The sequence below is a fragment of the Hippocampus comes genome, unplaced genomic scaffold (genome assembly GCF_001891065.2).
Source record: "Hippocampus comes isolate QL1 unplaced genomic scaffold, H_comes_QL1_v1.1 scaffold22, whole genome shotgun sequence".
NCBI classification, from domain to species: domain Eukaryota; kingdom Metazoa; phylum Chordata; class Actinopteri; order Syngnathiformes; family Syngnathidae; genus Hippocampus; species Hippocampus comes.
Genome location: NW_017806175.1, coordinates 2,220,048 through 2,240,166, shown reverse-complemented (window position 1 = coordinate 2,240,166; position 20,119 = coordinate 2,220,048). Strand labels below are relative to the sequence as shown.

The 20,119-nt window shown below is 40.4% G+C and overlaps 2 protein-coding genes across 11 annotated transcripts in view; one reads left to right on the top strand and one right to left on the bottom strand.

Moving 5' to 3' along the window:
- Positions 1-7,039, top strand: part of LOC109532237 (unconventional myosin-Va) — a 19,136-nt gene extending 12,097 nt beyond the window's left edge. The window contains exons 32-35 of one of the 2 annotated variants that reach the window (XM_019896986.1): positions 43-328; positions 5,866-6,040; positions 6,424-6,504; positions 6,784-7,039. In XM_019896986.1, the coding sequence (XP_019752545.1) occupies positions 43-328; positions 5,866-6,040; positions 6,424-6,504; positions 6,784-6,945 (704 nt within the window). In that variant the 3' untranslated portion in view covers positions 6,946-7,039. Of the gene's footprint in view, positions 1-36; positions 329-5,865; positions 6,041-6,423; positions 6,505-6,783 lie in introns of those variants that run through there. The other variant, XM_019896985.1, reaches the window with a different exon arrangement.
- A 5,821-nt stretch (positions 7,040-12,860) lies between these two features.
- Positions 12,861-20,119, bottom strand: part of unc13a (unc-13 homolog A (C. elegans)) — a 43,236-nt gene continuing 35,977 nt past the window's right edge. For 5 of the 9 annotated variants that reach the window (XM_019897237.1, XM_019897238.1, XM_019897239.1 and 2 more), the window contains 5 exons: positions 19,739-19,886; positions 18,188-18,244; positions 15,235-15,327; positions 14,816-14,975; positions 12,861-14,473 (listed from right to left, as the gene is read on the bottom strand). In XM_019897237.1, the coding sequence (XP_019752796.1) occupies positions 14,185-14,473; positions 14,816-14,975; positions 15,235-15,327; positions 18,188-18,244; positions 19,739-19,886 (747 nt within the window). In that variant the 3' untranslated portion in view covers positions 12,861-14,184. The remainder of the gene's footprint in view (positions 14,474-14,815; positions 14,976-15,234; positions 15,328-18,187; positions 18,245-19,738; positions 19,887-20,119) is intronic. The other 4 variants (XM_019897240.1, XM_019897241.1, XM_019897242.1 and 1 more) reach the window with 1 other exon arrangement.

The following is a 20,119-nucleotide window of genomic DNA, read 5'->3' as shown; positions in this document are numbered from 1 at the left end:
CCCCCACACACACACACTATCGTGATCTCACCTCCTCGTGCTCCGCAGCCGCTGCCCTGTTGGAGGGCGAAGACATCCCGGCGGGCTCCAGAAGACGAGCGGGCCCTGAGGCCGGGGCGACGAGGACGGGGGACGCGGATGCTCCCTCCGTGGCTCGGGTGCTGAGGGAGCTGGGGGCCCTTTACGCCGCCATGTCCCATCAGGCTTTGCACACGGTGCTGATGGAGTGCGCCTTCCACCAGCTGGTCTACTTCATGTCCGCCTTGGCGCTCAACAGCCTGCTGCTCAGGAAGGACGTGTGCTGCTGCAGCCGTGGAATACACATACGGTACAGGAAGGAAAAAAAAAATGAAATCACCAATTGAACACGAGACATGAATGCATATATGCGTGCACTGAATCTCCAAGTGTCCCCAAAGCCTCAACACCCCCTAAAAAAATTACTCTATAGTAAGGCGTTTTTTTCCGAAAAAAACGACCATGTATATTAAGGCGTTTTTCACCGAAAAAAACCCCGGCAATCTAAAGTAAGGTGTTTTTAGCCGAAAAAAACGACCATGTATAGTAAGGCATTTTTAGCCGAAAAAAACGACCATGTATAGTAAGGCATTTTTAGCCGAAAAAAACGACCATGTATAGTAAGGCATTTTTAGCCGAAAAAAACGACCATGTATAGTAAGGCATTTTTAGCCGAAAAAAACGACCATGTATAGTAAGGCATTTTTAGCCGAAAAAAACGACCATGTATAGTAAGGCATTTTTAGCCGAAAAAAACGACCATGTATAGTAAGGCATTTTTAGCCGAAAAAAACGACCATGTATAGTAAGGCATTTTTAGCCGAAAAAAACGACCATGTATAGTAAGGCATTTTTAGCCGAAAAAAACGACCATGTATAGTAAGGCATTTTTAGCCGAAAAAAACGACCATGTATAGTAAGGCATTTTTAGCCGAAAAAAACGACCATGTATAGTAAGGCATTTTTAGCCGAAAAAAACGACCATGTATAGTAAGGCATTTTTAGCCGAAAAAAACGACCATGTATAGTAAGGCATTTTTAGCCGAAAAAAACGACCATGTATAGTAAGGCATTTTTAGCCGAAAAAAACGACCATGTATAGTAAGGCATTTTTAGCCGAAAAAAACGACCATGTATAGTAAGGCATTTTTAGCCGAAAAAAACGACCATGTATAGTAAGGCATTTTTAGCCGAAAAAAACGACCATGTATAGTAAGGCATTTTTAGCCGAAAAAAACGACCATGTATAGTAAGGCATTTTTAGCCGAAAAAAACGACCATGTATAGTAAGGCATTTTTAGCCGAAAAAAACGACCATGTATAGTAAGGCATTTTTAGCCGAAAAAAACGACCATGTATAGTAAGGCATTTTTAGCCGAAAAAAACGACCATGTATAGTAAGGCATTTTTAGCCGAAAAAAACGACCATGTATAGTAAGGCATTTTTAGCCGAAAAAAACGACCATGTATAGTAAGGCATTTTTAGCCGAAAAAAACGACCATGTATAGTAAGGCATTTTTAGCCGAAAAAAACGACCATGTATAGTAAGGCATTTTTAGCCGAAAAAAACGACCATGTATAGTAAGGCATTTTTAGCCGAAAAAAACGACCATGTATAGTAAGGCATTTTTAGCCGAAAAAAACGACCATGTATAGTAAGGCATTTTTAGCCGAAAAAAACGACCATGTATAGTAAGGCATTTTTAGCCGAAAAAAACGACCATGTATAGTAAGGCATTTTTAGCCGAAAAAAACGACCATGTATAGTAAGGCATTTTTAGCCGAAAAAAACGACCATGTATAGTAAGGCATTTTTAGCCGAAAAAAACGACCATGTATAGTAAGGCATTTTTAGCCGAAAAAAACGACCATGTATAGTAAGGCATTTTTAGCCGAAAAAAACGACCATGTATAGTAAGGCATTTTTAGCCGAAAAAAACGACCATGTATAGTAAGGCATTTTTAGCCGAAAAAAACGACCATGTATAGTAAGGCATTTTTAGCCGAAAAAAACGACCATGTATAGTAAGGCATTTTTAGCCGAAAAAAACGACCATGTATAGTAAGGCATTTTTAGCCGAAAAAAACGACCATGTATAGTAAGGCATTTTTAGCCGAAAAAAACGACCATGTATAGTAAGGCATTTTTAGCCGAAAAAAACGACCATGTATAGTAAGGCATTTTTAGCCGAAAAAAACGACCATGTATAGTAAGGCATTTTTAGCCGAAAAAAACGACCATGTATAGTAAGGCATTTTTAGCCGAAAAAAACGACCATGTATAGTAAGGCATTTTTAGCCGAAAAAAACGACCATGTATAGTAAGGCATTTTTAGCCGAAAAAAACGACCATGTATAGTAAGCCGTTTTTTACCGAAAAAAACCTGACAATCTACAGGAAGGCGTTTTTAGCCCAAAAAAACGACCATGTATAGTAAGGCGTTTTTAGCCGAAAAAACGACCATGTATAGTTAGGCGTTTTTTACCGAAAAAAAACGACAATCTACAGGAAGGCGTTTTTAGCCGAAAAAACGACCATGTATAGTTAGGCGTTTTTTACCGAAAAAAAACGACAATCTACAGGAAGGCGTTTTTAGCCGAAAAAACGACCATGTATAGTTAGGCGTTTTTTACCGAAAAAAAACGACAATCTACAGGAAGGCGTTTTTAGCCGAAAAAACGACCATGTATAGTTAGGCGTTTTTTACCGAAAAAAAACGACAATCTACAGGAAGGCGTTTTTAGCCGAAAAAACGACCATGTATAGTTAGGCGTTTTTTACCGAAAAAAAACGACAATCTACAGGAAGGCGTTTTTAGCCGAAAAAACGACCATGTATAGTTAGGCGTTTTTTACCGAAAAAAAACGACAATCTACAGGAAGGCGTTTTTAGCCGAAAAAACGACCATGTATAGTTAGGCGTTTTTTACCGAAAAAAAACGACAATCTACAGGAAGGCGTTTTTAGCCGAAAAAACGACCATGTATAGTTAGGCGTTTTTTACCGAAAAAAAACGACAATCTACAGGAAGGCGTTTTTAGCCGAAAAAACGACCATGTATAGTTAGGCGTTTTTTACCGAAAAAAAACGACAATCTACAGGAAGGCGTTTTTAGCCGAAAAAACGACCATGTATAGTTAGGCGTTTTTTACCGAAAAAAAACGACAATCTACAGGAAGGCGTTTTTAGCCGAAAAAACGACCATGTATAGTTAGGCGTTTTTTACCGAAAAAAAACGACAATCTACAGGAAGGCGTTTTTAGCCGAAAAAACGACCATGTATAGTTAGGCGTTTTTTACCGAAAAAAAACGACAATCTACAGGAAGGCGTTTTTAGCCGAAAAAACGACCATGTATAGTTAGGCGTTTTTTACCGAAAAAAAACGACAATCTACAGGAAGGCGTTTTTAGCCGAAAAAACGACCATGTATAGTTAGGCGTTTTTTACCGAAAAAAAACGACAATCTACAGGAAGGCGTTTTTAGCCGAAAAAACGACCATGTATAGTTAGGCGTTTTTTACCGAAAACCCTGAAGACCTGGATTTGAACACTGCACCTCTGTGCTGGTAAGCCAACACAGTAACCAGTCCACCAGTGGCACTGCTTTCTTGAAATTGTAAGTAACAACCCAAAAAGGTCTTCATATATGTGTTCAAAAAAGCTTCACATGCAGGCTTCGCAGAGGAAGGCCGAGACCTGGATTGGGCTAAAAATGCCTGACTAAACATGGTCCTTTTATTCGGCTAAAAACGCCTAACTATACATGGTCGTTTTTTTCAGCTAAAAACGCTTTACTATACATGGTTGTTTTTTTTTGGCAAAAAACGCCTTACTATACATGTTCGTTTTTTTCATCTAAAAACGCCTGACTATACATGGTCGTTTTTTTCAGGTTAAAACGCCTTGCTATACATGGTCGTTTTTTTGGCGGGAAACGCTTTACTATACATGGTGGTTTTTTTCGGCTAAAAACGCCTTACTATACATGGTCATTTTTGTTTCGGTTAAAAAAACGGCTTACGAAACATGGTCGTTTTTTTTTTGGCTAAAAACGCCTTACTATACATGGTCATTTTTGTTTCGGTTAAAAAAACGGCTTACGAAACATGGTCGTTTTTTTTTGGGCTAAAAACGCCTTACTATACATGGTCGTTTTTTTTTGGCTAAAAACGCCTGACGAGAGAGAGTCTTTTTTTTTCGGTAAAAAAAACGCCTTACCATATATACATGGTCGTTCTTTTTGGCTAAAAACGCCTGACGAGAGAGAGTCTTTTTTTTTCGGTAAAAAAAACGCCTTACCATATATACATGGTCGTTCTTTTTGGCTAAAAACGCCTGACGAGAGAGAGTCTTTTTTTTTCGGTAAAAAAAACGCCTTACCATATATACATGGTCGTTCTTTTTGGCTAAAAACGCCTGACGAGAGAGAGTCTTTTTTTTTCGGTAAAAAAAACGCCTTACCATATATACATGGTCGTTCTTTTTGGCTAAAAACGCCTGACGAGAGAGAGTCTTTTTTTTTCGGTAAAAAAAACGCCTTACCATATATACATGGTCGTTCTTTTTGGCTAAAAACGCCTGACGAGAGAGAGTCTTTTTTTTTCGGTAAAAAAAACGCCTTACCATATATACATGGTCGTTCTTTTTGGCTAAAAACGCCTGACGAGAGAGAGTCTTTTTTTTCGGTAAAAAAATGCCTTACGATACATGGTCGTTTTTTTGGCTAAAAACGCCTGACGAGAGAGAGTCTTTTTTTTCGGTAAAAAAAACGCCTTACTATATATACATGGTCGTTCTTTTTGGCTAAAAACGCCTGACAAGAGATGGTCTTTTTTTTCGGTAAAAAAATGCCTTACGATACATGGTCGTTTTTTTTTGGCTAAAAACGCCTTACTATACATGCTCGTTTTTTTTCGGTTAAAAAAAACGCCTTACTATACTTGGTCGTTTTTTTGGGGGGTGGCTAAAAATGCCTTACTATACATGGTAGTTTTTTTCGGTAAAAAACGCCTTACTATATATACATGGTCGTTTTTTTTGGCTAAAAACGCCTGACTATATACACGGTCGTTTTTTTTGGCTAAAAACGCCTTACTATACATGGTCGTTTTTTTCGGTAAAAAACGCCTTCCAATACATGGTCGTTTTTTTCGGTAAAAAACGCCTTCCAATACATGGTCGTTTTTTTCGGTAAAAAACGCCTTCCAATACATGGTCGTTTTTTTCGGTAAAAAACGCCTTCCAATACATGGTCGTTTTTTTCGGTAAAAAACGCCTTCCAATACATGGTCGTTTTTTTCGGTAAAAAACGCCTTCCAATACATGGTCGTTTTTTTCGGTAAAAAACGCCTTCCAATACATGGTCGTTTTTTTCGGTAAAAAACGCCTTCCAATACATGGTCGTTTTTTTCGGCTGAAAACGCCTTACTATACATGGTCGGTTTTTTGGGCTAAAAACGCCTTACTGTAGATTGTCTGGGTTTTTTTCGGTAAAAAACGCCTTCCAATACATGGTCGTTAAAATGCCTTACTATACATGGTCTTTTTTTTCGTCAAAAAATGCCTTACTATACATGGTCGTTTTTTTCGGCCTTACTATAGAATAGCCTTCAAAACGCCTTACTATAGAATAGCCAAACAACAATGCATTTGTTAATCCTAAATAAAGTATCTCTTCGAACAGGGGTGCCAAAGTCATATACCTTTACATGTATGCATGTATGTATCACATTTTCTAAAATAATACAGAGACCTGGTATCTACTTTTTAATTACTAATCTACAAAGTAATTTAGTTGAGAATCATCAAATATATGATCCCAAATATATCATCATCATCATCATAGGCTGAACGTGACTCAGCTTGAGGAGTGGCTGCGCTGCCGCGGTCTGCAGACAGAGGGCGCCGCTTCATCCCTGGCGCCCCTCATCCAGGCCGCCCAGGTGCTGCAGGTCAGCAAGAACACGGATGCCGACGCGCATGCCCTAGTGCGTGCGTGCACCGCCCTCAGCGGACAGCAGGTGACCCCTTGACCTTTTGCTCGACAAGGAAGATAGGTTTCCACCAAGCGCTTCACTTGAGTTCGACAAATCTGCTTTGTGGAGAGCTCTCCCACTTTTTAGCTACTCTACCACTACAGTAGGGTACCAAAAAAGTGGAACCGTTAATTTTGGTACCTTTCACAATTTTGGACAACATAAATCTGGCTTTATTTTTGGAATGTAATATGAAGATTTATTTTCCACTCCCTCATATCATCACAACAACTTGAATGTTTCAGAACAGAGCAGTACGGTACTTGCAAAAGCCAAACAGTCCTACTTGGTGGAAATCAGGCTTCATCTAAACATTATTTGAAAAGCGTGGATAAGGTGAGAAGTTGCCGCTGTGTTGTGTTGAGTAGATTGTGAAGATTCTCAGCAACTACACGCCTCACGGTGACGTTGAGGAAAGAGTCTCTATCGATTTCATCCGCCTGGTTCAGGTACAGCTTGCACCACTCGCTCATGGTCACATGCCCCGGCGCAGACGAATCCTCCGTTACGCATGGGCAATCCCGTCGCGTCGCTGTTTTTATGCTCAGGCCAAAAGCAGTTCATCTATTTCCTTGGCACCGTCTCGTGCCACTTTAGATTTAATGCATTGCTGGCAGGCAAACTGCTTCTCTCAGTAGAGATTTTAACATTTTAAAAATGTTACCTTCATTCATTTGAAAACGGCAACAGCAAAAGTGACGCCTCCAACTTTCCATTCTCCCACACAGGGTCTCCTCAAAGATCGCGTGGACACTCAACCTCGCCAGTTGGTCCTGGACGCGAAGCGCGTGTTTCCAGTCACATTTCCCAACGAGGCGCCGCCCGCCATCCGTGCCGACAATTTGGCCATCCCAGACTCCCTCAAGATAAGCTTTCTACGCAGAGTGTGAACCTTTTCAGTCGAATGAAACACAATTCAAATTTGCCATCTTTTATTGGAAGCGGACCGTAACAACACTGTCGTCCCAGTAATCCATAAATCTTTAAAAAAAAAAAAAAAAAAAAAAACGACAATCTAAAATAGGCGTTTTTAGCCCAAAAAAAAAAACGACAATCTAAAATAGGCGTTTTTAGCCCAAAAAAAAAAACGACAATCTAAAATAGGCGTTTTTAGCCCAAAAAAAAAAACGACAATCTAAAATAGGCGTTTTTAGCCCAAAAAAAAAAACGACAATCTAAAATAGGCGTTTTTAGCCCAAAAAAAAAAACGACAATCTAAAATAGGCGTTTTTAGCCCAAAAAAAAAAACGACAATCTAAAATAGGCGTTTTTAGCCCAAAAAAAAAAACGACAATCTAAAATAGGCGTTTTTAGCCCAAAAAAAAAAACGACAATCTAAAATAGGCGTTTTTAGCCCAAAAAAAAAAACGACAATCTAAAATAGGCGTTTTTAGCCCAAAAAAAAAAACGACAATCTAAAATAGGCGTTTTTAGCCCAAAAAAAAAAACGACAATCTAAAATAGGCGTTTTTAGCCCAAAAAAAAAAACGACAATCTAAAATAGGCGTTTTTAGCCCAAAAAAAAAAACGACAATCTAAAATAGGCGTTTTTAGCCCAAAAAAAAAAACGACAATCTAAAATAGGCGTTTTTAGCCCAAAAAAAAAAACGACAATCTAAAATAGGCGTTTTTAGCCCAAAAAAAAAAACGACAATCTAAAATAGGCGTTTTTAGCCCAAAAAAAAAAACGACAATCTAAAATAGGCGTTTTTAGCCCAAAAAAAAAAACGACAATCTAAAATAGGCGTTTTTAGCCCAAAAAAAAAAACGACAATCTAAAATAGGCGTTTTTAGCCCAAAAAAAAAAACGACAATCTAAAATAGGCGTTTTTAGCCCAAAAAAAAAAACGACAATCTAAAATAGGCGTTTTTAGCCCAAAAAAAAAAACGACAATCTAAAATAGGCGTTTTTAGCCCAAAAAAAAAAACGACAATCTAAAATAGGCGTTTTTAGCCCAAAAAAAAAAACGACAATCTAAAATAGGCGTTTTTAGCCCAAAAAAAAAAACGACAATCTAAAATAGGCGTTTTTAGCCCAAAAAAAAAAACGACAATCTAAAATAGGCGTTTTTAGCCCAAAAAAAAAAACGACAATCTAAAATAGGCGTTTTTAGCCCAAAAAAAAAAACGACAATCTAAAATAGGCGTTTTTAGCCCAAAAAAAAAAACGACAATCTAAAATAGGCGTTTTTAGCCCAAAAAAAAAAACGACAATCTAAAATAGGCGTTTTTAGCCCAAAAAAAAAAACGACAATCTAAAATAGGCGTTTTTAGCCCAAAAAAAAAAACGACAATCTAAAATAGGCGTTTTTAGCCCAAAAAAAAAAACGACAATCTAAAATAGGCGTTTTTAGCCCAAAAAAAAAAACGACAATCTAAAATAGGCGTTTTTAGCCCAAAAAAAAAAACGACAATCTAAAATAGGCGTTTTTAGCCCAAAAAAAAAAACGACAATCTAAAATAGGCGTTTTTAGCCCAAAAAAAAAAACGACAATCTAAAATAGGCGTTTTTAGCCCAAAAAAAAAAACGACAATCTAAAATAGGCGTTTTTAGCCCAAAAAAAAAAACGACAATCTAAAATAGGCGTTTTTAGCCCAAAAAAAAAAACGACAATCTAAAATAGGCGTTTTTAGCCCAAAAAAAAAAACGACAATCTAAAATAGGCGTTTTTAGCCCAAAAAAAAAAACGACAATCTAAAATAGGCGTTTTTAGCCCAAAAAAAAAAACGACAATCTAAAATAGGCGTTTTTAGCCCAAAAAAAAAAACGACAATCTAAAATAGGCGTTTTTAGCCCAAAAAAAAAAACGACAATCTAAAATAGGCGTTTTTAGCCCAAAAAAAAAAACGACAATCTAAAATAGGCGTTTTTAGCCCAAAAAAAAAAACGACAATCTAAAATAGGCGTTTTTAGCCCAAAAAAAAAAACGACAATCTAAAATAGGCGTTTTTAGCCCAAAAAAAAAAACGACAATCTAAAATAGGCGTTTTTAGCCCAAAAAAAAAAACGACAATCTAAAATAGGCGTTTTTAGCCCAAAAAAAAAAACGACAATCTAAAATAGGCGTTTTTAGCCCAAAAAAAAAAACGACAATCTAAAATAGGCGTTTTTAGCCCAAAAAAAAAAACGACAATCTAAAATAGGCGTTTTTAGCCCAAAAAAAAAAACGACAATCTAAAATAGGCGTTTTTAGCCCAAAAAAAAAAACGACAATCTAAAATAGGCGTTTTTAGCCCAAAAAAAAAAACGACAATCTAAAATAGGCGTTTTTAGCCCAAAAAAAAAAACGACAATCTAAAATAGGCGTTTTTAGCCCAAAAAAAAAAACGACAATCTAAAATAGGCGTTTTTAGCCCAAAAAAAAAAACGACAATCTAAAATAGGCGTTTTTAGCCCAAAAAAAAAAACGACAATCTAAAATAGGCGTTTTTAGCCCAAAAAAAAAAACGACAATCTAAAATAGGCGTTTTTAGCCCAAAAAAAAAAACGACAATCTAAAATAGGCGTTTTTAGCCCAAAAAAAAAAACGACAATCTAAAATAGGCGTTTTTAGCCCAAAAAAAAAAACGACAATCTAAAATAGGCGTTTTTAGCCCAAAAAAAAAAACGACAATCTAAAATAGGCGTTTTTAGCCCAAAAAAAAAAACGACAATCTAAAATAGGCGTTTTTAGCCCAAAAAAAAAAACGACAATCTAAAATAGGCGTTTTTAGCCCAAAAAAAAAAACGACAATCTAAAATAGGCGTTTTTAGCCCAAAAAAAAAAACGACAATCTAAAATAGGCGTTTTTAGCCCAAAAAAAAAAACGACAATCTAAAATAGGCGTTTTTAGCCCAAAAAAAAAAACGACAATCTAAAATAGGCGTTTTTAGCCCAAAAAAAAAAACGACAATCTAAAATAGGCGTTTTTAGCCCAAAAAAAAAAACGACAATCTAAAATAGGCGTTTTTAGCCCAAAAAAAAAACAACCATGTAAAGTAAGGCGTTTTTTTAACCGAAAGAAACGACCATGTATATATAGTAAGGCGTTTTTAGCCAAAAAAAAAAAAATTATAAACATCTTTTGTATTTATAAAAAAAAACATCCCATGCGATTACTTTGCAACACTTAACATCATCATCATCTGTTATAAATATTTATATATTCACAAACATTTGAAAAATAGAAAAGAAGATATCAAAATAAAGGAGACAACATCAAATTGTTACGCGTGCTGGCACAATACATTTCTTTTTCAAAAGGAATTTTTTTTTTTTTTTTGTTACAGCGTTCCTATCATGCACCATTAGAGGAAGTACAGGATCGTGCACGTGGGGCAGAACATGCACGTCTACCTTCTTGGTTGTGTGCTTTTAACAAAAAAAAAAAAAAAAAATTTTTTTTTTTTTTTTTGTTTGTTTCCTCCCCCAACCCAAAACTTTCGCATGCCTCTGAAAGATGTCGCGGTGGACGTTGGAAAATTAGGTGGCACTGTCCACACGAGCTCTCGAGATAAATCGAGGCGCGCATACGACAGAGACGCTGATTATGGTCACCTCTTTTGGCTCATCCCTGCAGATGTGCGCACGCACGCGCGCGCGCGCACACACACACACACACGCACACGCACACGCACACACCTTCCATGTGCTTGAAGGACAGCGACATCTGTAACAATGACTGCCTTCCCTGAGCCACACTGAAAAGAAGGACGTTGCGAAACTCCCACAATGAAGTCAAAGTGATACAAGAATACTGTAGTGAGTTTAAAAAAAAGTTGCAATGTTGTGAGATTTTAACTGAAATTTTGCCTGAATAAAGTTGTCATTTGTCGACAAAAAAAAACAAAAAAAAAAACGCTCATGAAAAAAGTTGAAATGTGAAGAGAAGAAACTTTTTGAAATATTCTGAAGCAATATTATTAAACAAAGTCATCCCAAGGCGAGAACAAAAGTTGAAATATGACGGAAATGAAGGTGCATTGTTTCGAGAAAAAAAAAATCCTGACACCAAATGACTTTTGTCTTAAAAGAAACCCCCACTCCCCCCCAACAAAAATCCTTCTTCTCGGTGTGGCCTTAACACTTCTTCATACAAATGCCACATTACATGAATTTTTGTGAAATCCGTGCAGTTCAATTCCCCAAAAAAATCATTGATTTTTTTTAACTTAAAAAATAAAGAAATAATCAATCTCCACCAAGGCAGCAGCAGACATTTGGCCCTTGACATTAAGTTGTCCCCCCACAACACTTGTGCTGATATACGATTAAGAATATCCACCATGTAAACATTATGAGACATCTTAAAAAAAAAAAAAACACATTTGATTCTATAGATCATCTGCATAGAGTTCCAATCAACGCGAGGAGGCCTCCCTGCTTGGGAGTGCTCATCACACACCAAAAATAAAAGCGCAAACACACACCTTACATAATGTGATGATGTCACTTTTTAAGGACAGGCAGGAATCATGAACAATGTTTGGTTTCGTTTTCTAGTTGAGACACGGTGCCGAAATTTGATGAGTGGAGGCTCCAAAGTCTTATCAACCAGACTTCAATCACAACATTAATAGAAGAATGGAATGGATGTTGTTCAGAGCAACTTGCGGGAAAGTTTCTTTTTAGAAAATGTTGGTACTAAAATGTGTATTTTTAATCCATCCTAGCTGCACTAATCAACTTGCAACCTATTTCAATGAGTAGCTTTAACCACCCCCCACACACACACTCAGTTTGGGTGACTTTTAACCCAGCCGGTTTTAAGAGTGTCACCATTGTCTTGACTGCTTATCAAGATTTTATGATGGCAGGAACACTTTTGTGTCATTCAGCTTTTAATTAGAAACCCAAACGTACATATGAAAAACAACATACGTGGCCTTGGCATTTCCAAAAAGGGGACTGCATCTCTTTGCTTCGTTTTCAGCACTTGGACACTGCAGTCAAATTTGACACAAGCAGTTGGCCAATTCATTTCTTTATTGTTCCCATTGGCGTTTTAAAAAATAGAACGGGGGAAAAAGATGGCAAGAATGAAGACCATGTAACCTTCACACTACTTTACACCTTCAACTGATTAGAAAAGGGGGTGGTTCAACTTACGGCCCAGAAGGTTCGATCCGACCCGCCATGCGATTCTAAAAAAAAAAACCCTAACTAAAACCTCAGAGGTTAGTTTTGTCATTGCATCGTATGATCTCATCATTTTAGTATGGCCTACGGGGAACTAAAAGGGCCCCTGATAGGAAAAAAGGATGCCCACCCCATCGAGGTCTTCCATTTTTCTTCCATGTCACTGGGTGTGATGGGGATCATGAGCCCTTTTAGCAGCGGTCCCACTTGACGGACGGACAATGACTTGTGCTTGTTGTCGTAAGAACAACCCACATCGACGTGTTTAGGCGTGGGGGTGGGGCTGGGGGGGCTTGGCACCTTCCACATGGAATGTTTACACTGGTTACAAAGACGGAGTAAACCACGACACGAGAAGCACGCTATGATCTTGGCTTTGTGTTGGTTTCACTCGCAGGCAACACACACTCTCCCACACACACACACACACACGCACGCGCGTATACATATATGTGCACTTGTCATCACAAAGACGGCGGGTGAACGAGACAGAAGGCATTGAGGGTGTCAGGCAGTGTGCTCTGGTCCACCATCTTACATCATGCCCCCCGAATATACTGGAACTTCGCGTATGACTCACGACGAGACTCAGAACTCTATCCGTATAAATATAATCTAGAAGGAAAAAAAAAAAGTAAACAAGTACAAACAGTTGCGCTTCAACGTGTTCATCTGCCGTGCTTTGCTTCCCTGGGATCTTTGTTTCCTTTTTGCCGACGCATATGAGCAACTATTTGTCAAGAAAAAAAAAAATGAAACCCTGTGCAGCCGAATGAGACGTGTGCAATGCCACGCGTGATATAAGAAGTGTCAGAAATGTTCCAGGACTGGTGTCGCATAAAAAAGAAAACTAGTTTTCCCCGTCGGTGTTTGTCAGACGATCAACCGGCACATCTACAAAGAGATCCTGAGTATGTGTGAGAGGAGGTGAGCATTGTGGTAGGGCAACGTGGCTGCTTACAACGCCCTGAGCATCTGACAGTTCCTTGCCGAGAAGGACTTTGCCATGCTATAGCATACTCCGGTGTATTTTTTTTTCCCTCTTTCCCACCCTCATCTGAGTCATCGAGGGGACCCGTTTTGAAGATGGCCGTGACGATGGAGCTGCAGGGGATCCCGGATGAATCCTCCAAGAGTTCATGGGGGTGTGGCACAGAAGGCTGGGAATGAGCATTAGACTCCAAGGGAATTACTTGAAGGGGAAAATTACTTGAAGCTTTGATTTGAACTTTGATTTGGTGCCTTGATATACGAGTCGAATTCATTCAATGACCGCGTGTGTAACTCAAAACCCCTCAAATTATCGTCCCCCATTAAAATGGATTGAAACGTCATTAATTTGTTCCAACCCCCTGCCCTCCAAACGTTTTTTGGTAAGGACTATTATTTGTATTTTACAAAAAAAAACCCATACAGTGATAACAGTAAGTTGCAGTAATATTTTCAGAGAGGAAAAATAATATGCGTGTTAGTTGCTCCACCGTTGGTGTTCAAATTGCTTTTAGGACGACAACACCACCACATACCGCAAATGTTATTAATTAGCCCATCTGTGACGTTTCTGTTAGTGTTAAGCTCTGTTTTGTTGTTGTTGTTTTTTTTTTAAATACACAACATGTAATTCTCAAAGTTTAGTTTGCAAATGGGAGTAGTGTCACACAGCCAGAAGTCAGTCCTGTTCACTATCTGTCAAACTGCATCTTCTTGTGGAAAGTTGAGCTCACTGCCACCACGCAGCGATTCTGTCAAATTTTTGCTTGCAGGTCAAAGTAAAACGAATCATCCGAACAACAGCTGCTACCTGAAAAACCTCGTAACTTGTACTTCAAGGGACCTCTGTCTATATTTTTCAACACCACTCCCGGAACTTCTCTGACACACATCGCAAACTCCACGATTTAACTCGACCACCAAAATGGCTGATGTCATCCATGTTAGACGCACCCCCATCGGAATGAATGAATTTACATCACCAAGCATGGCTGAGGGGAGGGAGGGGTGGAGCTGGGCTTAGCCGCGGCCTTCCTCGGCGGAGCGCTGGTCCGACTTGAGCTTGACAAACTCCTTGGCCACGTCGTCGTTGTTGCGCTGCGACAGGATGCGCAGCACAGTCAGGCCCGTCTCGTCCATGTGGATGCGCTTGCCCAAGGGCAGCCAGCAGGCCACGCTGCCCTTGGAGGCCACGTCCTTCAGCTGCAGCACGGCCATGCCCACCGTGCGGTCCTCGCGGGCAAAGCAGTAGTCCTTGACGCACACCTGCAGCTCGTAGCATTCGGGGCCCACCTCGCTGCTCAGCGTGCTAAAGGGAGAAAGAAAAAACAAAACAAAGTGCCTCAAGCACTGAGAAAGAAAAAGAAGTATTCCACACCAGTGATCTCATGAGCTCCCTCTAGTGGTACAGAAAAGAATAACTGCCTGATTCCAGTTCAGTTGTTTTTCACTTTTAAGAAGAATACATTTACATGAAATCTCTAAGAACTGTTTGGTTTAAAATATTGAGCTACAATTTCAGGCGTGCATGACATACATTGACATTGGACTCATTTAAGTGAAAAGTCATCGGAATTTAAAGATTCACTCCACTTGATCAAATGATGCAAGCACGAACGATGACGTGTTGCCACATGACAAGACCACTCACAAGGTGAAGGTTTCGTTGTATTTGGGAGCCCAGCTGTTGTTCTTGGATTTGGTGGCGTACTTGCGCTTCTTGTCGCTGAGGTGAGGGCCGATGATGAACACCTCCACGAACGGACGGAATATTCCTTGCGTCTGCCACCTCAGGTCGTTGGCGGCCACCACTGTCACGAAGGGAAAAACGGACGCGAGTGTCACCGACGTCAACAATTGCCCTTTTATGTACTGCCTCTTCAAAACACGGGTTCTCTACTGCATCTTCTGCATGCTCCTTGCGGGTGTTTTCATTTTCGGCCAATTCGCTGGCCGTACCCACGTAAGGCCATCTCCATGACGACCGTGTTCCTTCGACTTTAAGATAAATCTCAGTTTCACGAAAGCACAGAAAGCCTTGGGAGGAGAAAAGAAAACAATCAACCGTACCTTTCACGGTGACCTTGTGCTCGCCGGTGTTGGGGTGAGTAAAGATCTCCACATGGATGGACACCTCGCCCACCGCGTCGTCCACACCGGAGCCTGGTGGAACGGACACACGGTAAATAAAACACGGACGTACTCAGCACGAGCTGCCGAGCCCTCTGCTTGAAGTTTCCTTTTCCAAAGCTCGAGATCAGAATCAAAACTGCAGACCGTTTCCATATTGGGGGGGATGGACAAATATTTGTGATGAGCATGTGAGAGGAGGACTTTAAGCAGAGCGGTGTGGTGCTGAGGTGCAAATTAAAGCTGCTATGAGTGGGCCTGCTGTGGTGGGAAGGTGTTCCATAATCCAATTCTTCTTCTGAGAAATTGGCGAAAAAGGTTCCCACGTTTCAGCGGTGACTGGTCGAATGAACACTTTGTACTAGCGCCCACTCATAGCTGCAAGGTGTGTGTTAGGATGCAGGGTGGTCCCGAGAAGGTAACGTTCAAGGTAGCCCACCTTCAGGACATGCAACATGGGAAAGAAATGATCAGAAACGTGATCAGAGTCGACCATGTCTTCTTCCTGAGACATGGTGAAGCAGCATTTGGCTCATTGGCCAAGGTTATTCTTGCGCAATCCATTCCAAGCAAGACTTAATTGTCTCATTGTGACCAAACATTAACAAAATGACTACAATTAATATTCATAAGTTCAGTTTGTGAACAAAATAAAATACAAACATGAAAATGCTTAAAAAAAAACCCTCAAGAACCGAAACTAAATCTTAGGTTTATGAAGCTCACTAAAATTAATGCGTAAATGACCATTTTCGTTTTTGTCAATTAATATCATCAACATGGAATCTGGCAAGGGATGACAGACAATTACATCTCAAGTGTTTCACTTGCAGCATCAGCAGTACAATTCCAGAAGGATACGGCGACAGATGGATATTAATTTGCAATGTTTTAATTCGAGTCTTCACTCTGTCAACAGCAGCAGCCTGAGTGTGTGTGTGTGTGTTTGTTTTTTCAGCCGGCCACCCACTAAACAAGGTGTCAGTGGGAGTTTGACGGCAGAGTGTTCCTGGCATGTTGGGCTCTCGTCGGCTCTCCAGGAAGGATTATTGGATTGTCGCTCTCACTGCCAATTTCCGACGAGACCAAAGAGAGCAGCAGGAGTCCATCTGGACCGCTCGACTCGATGGGGAGTGGTGATAAGAGATCAAAAAGAAACTTTTCGGGCTATGTACAGCAAAAAGAGGGGCTTATGTGAACTCTTCCACTTGCTTTTTACTTATGGACCTTTTAAGGACTTTTGAGGGCCAATTTCGCCATTTTTAAGGACTTTTTCTCCATTCAGCAGGGCATTCACGGTGGATTTAATGAACAGAAAGCCACATATCACTGAGCTGGTGTTCAAATCATTGCTGCCAAAGGAAGGGCACATCTTTATTTTTAGGGGCAATCAGCTAACCCTTTATTTGACATACTGCATGTCAAATTGGCCCAAAATGACCCAAAGTGATCACGTGATCATCATTGGAACTGATCGGAGACGGCGGGAAAAGCAGAGTGGGAACCAGGCATGTAGCCCGACAGCGGGGTTTGAGGGGAAAGGCGCCAGGTGCATTTTCCGACAAAACTATGAATTGGAAAGGTGGGGAAAATGACATACACAAATGAAATGAACACCACAGGTTAAGGACCCGTGGGAACCCTGGATTGGGCTTAGGGCGTCTTGGGGTTTGGGCGATTGGGCAATTGGCGTTTGGGCAATTGGCGTTTGGGCGATTGGGGTCTGGGCGATTGGCGTTAGGGCGATTGGGGTTAGGGCGTTTGGGCGTTCAATAGACTTCATGGAATAGAAAATTTGAAAGATAAGTGGTAAATCTGCTGGTAGCTTCATGAGCCTCCATAAGAAACTTTGGACTTTTTTTCTCCAGTGACAAAAATTCTCCATATCTTTCATTCACCAAAGCCTCTTTTCAGCACTGTAAATACTCTTGCCTCAGACGATTGTGTGTGACTGAGAACAATTCAACGCACTGAACGCCGATCCTAAGCAACAGAAAACAGACTACCCGACTTGAGGGACTGCGAGCGAGATTTGTTCAGGCAGTGCAGAGAGGGGGGGCTGGGGATATGAACAGAGCACCCTTAACTGGTGTGTTTATGTGACGTCATCAGAAGCTCACACTAATAGCATTGCTGTCCATGAAACAACACTGCAGCTCTGCTCAACTTCGTGCTTCGACTTCGCTTGTGGAAACAGAAAATGGCAGATCTTCTGCCAAGTCGCTGCTGTTACTACTCATGGTAAATGAACTCAACTGTGGTGTAACAGTAGGACCGAAATATGAATAGCTTGATGAGAGACCCGTTTTCGGAAACTCACATTAAATTCACTTAGTTGTGGAATTTCACATATGATGAGACGGCAGACACCCCAAAAACACCAATATGTGTGCACAAGCAATTCCCGCACCCAAACTAAAACCCCTAAATGCTTTACCGCAATATGTCCCTTTTAAAAGGATGGTTTGACACACATCCGCTTAGTTGCCTCCTCTCACCCACGTGCACACACGCTCGCTTAGGCCTCTCACGCTGACACCATGCTGCATCAAGTCTGCTCTATACTACTGATGCCTTGCTATTATTATTGTCTGATGTCCGCGCATCATGCTTTATTATCTGCTCATACATACTTAGTATGTATTCAATGCAGCTCCATTCATACAGACATCAGCGCATACGTCGCATGCACGAATGCATAAAAGTTGTCAACGCTCGTGTTAATGCACTCAAAAGGCCGATGTAGGAAAAGAGAGGGGAAGTATATTCAGTCAATGCAGGCAGTGGAGAGTTTGGCGATACACGGAGGTGCAGGGGAAGTAAGGAATTGTGGGTGGACGCTTTCTAGTAGTTCTGGATTTCTCAAAACCTTTTGAACCTGCGAGCAACGTACCCCTCTCTGGGTAAACATCCTCACTAGCGGTGAACCGCACCCCCTTGCCGCCGAACACTGGCGCACAGATGGGGGCGGAAGGAGGGTGTGCACAGAGAAAGGAGAAAAAGAACATTAAAGACAAAAACGGGACTGCTGCTTTGACAGGCCATGTATTTGGTACCTGGGCCTTCAGTGGGAGCTTACCCGATTCAATCCACCTCTTAGTCAGAACACTATCGCGTCACGAAAATAAAAACCATCAATTCGATACACAAACTTAATATAACAGCGCACAACTGTCAGAATTAATATTTAGCTGATAACATTTAAATAAAATGCATGACACTCATCAGGAGCGCTAAATATTACCGTAATTTCCGCAGTATAAGGCACTTCGGAGTATAAGGCGCACGTTCAATGAATGGGCTATTTCAAAACTGTTTTCAAATGTAGGGCGCACCCCATTATAAGGTGCATAGAAGCTACAATAGGGGCTGCATTTGCATTATGCATCCACAAGATGGAGCTCCACTAAAGGGAATACAATACAGCTTTATTTATGTCGAGCTTTCACAACCGCTGCAGCTGTAACAAAGCGCTTTCCAGAACATTTAAAATACAACCACCAAGAAATCACAATATTGATCCATATACAAGGCGCATCGGATTATAAGGTGCAATGTCGGCTTTTGAGAAAATTGAATGCTCTTAGGTGCGCCTCAAAGTGCGGAAAATACGGTAAACGCGTTTTTGTGTTCAGACCTGCCACAGACATGTTTTGCTCCTCGCAGTTGGCTCTAAAACAACTGCTGTTCTGACCAACCAACCAGAGTCCAGCTAGCTGTAAGTTTGAGGCTAATTGGAAATTTCATTGGATAATTAAAAATAAATAAATAAACTCCCATTGTTAAATGTTACACAGGCCAGTACTAGTGATTCTGAAGGTCCCGTGGCAGCACTGGGAGCTTAAAATTTGATTACATGCACTTACTGGAAGCGGTGCAGCCAAGATAAACGCAAAGAAATAAAGAGAATATACTGTTGTGAAAAAAATGTATACAAATTAATTAAACAAATAATAGAATTTAGGCTGGAAAGGTAGGTCAGTGCTTCTAATGGCGATCACACCAGCAGAGAAGGCCCTTTGAAGCTCAAATACAGCATTCAACTGTTAAAAATGTTCCCACTCCTCCACTTGAACAGTTTTTCTAGCAGAGGTGCTCGGGAACATGACGGCTGTTATGTGATCGCTTTACAGCCAAATAAATGGAGGCTGAGCGGTGAACAAGGGACAAACTGGAGAATGGATATTTGTTCTTTTCATTGCAAACAGCGGTTGGACTCTATAAAAGAAATCCTCTGTGTGTCCCCCCCAGGCATTGAAGGCTACCAAGAGAGTCAGCATTTCAGACGATTTGTCTCCCACAGCTTGTTTTACCGAGCATATTTTTCGACTACAGAGAGCTACGTTTGGGAAACACTAAAATGACACCTCAGAGGAGGACACTGCAACCACTGCGGACCAGAAAATGAACTTTGAGAGAGGAGAAAAAAGGTCAATGAAGTTACCTTGTGTATTCTGTGACTGGACAAAGGTCTTAATAAGTTTGTCTGTGGCCTGTGTGTAGAGGGACAGGGCGTAGTGAAGGGACAGCAAGTCGGGGCTCTTTTCCAGGAACGTCTTCTTTAGACCAACGCCACCAGCGTGGAAATATTGCTGACAAACACAAAGGGAATAGCTGTTAACCAATGGCCCCATATTGGAGAACCTTATTATACAGTAGCTTGTGAATCTGAATCACTGAATGAAGGTGTCTCTAAAAACAATGTATGTTGATTCTTTCTGTTCAAGCAATACTGATCTTTGTATATTGTCTACATTTCAAGTGCAGCGCTGAGGCTCAAAAATTAAATGTAAAATGCAACTTCTAAAGTTGAACATCCAGGCCT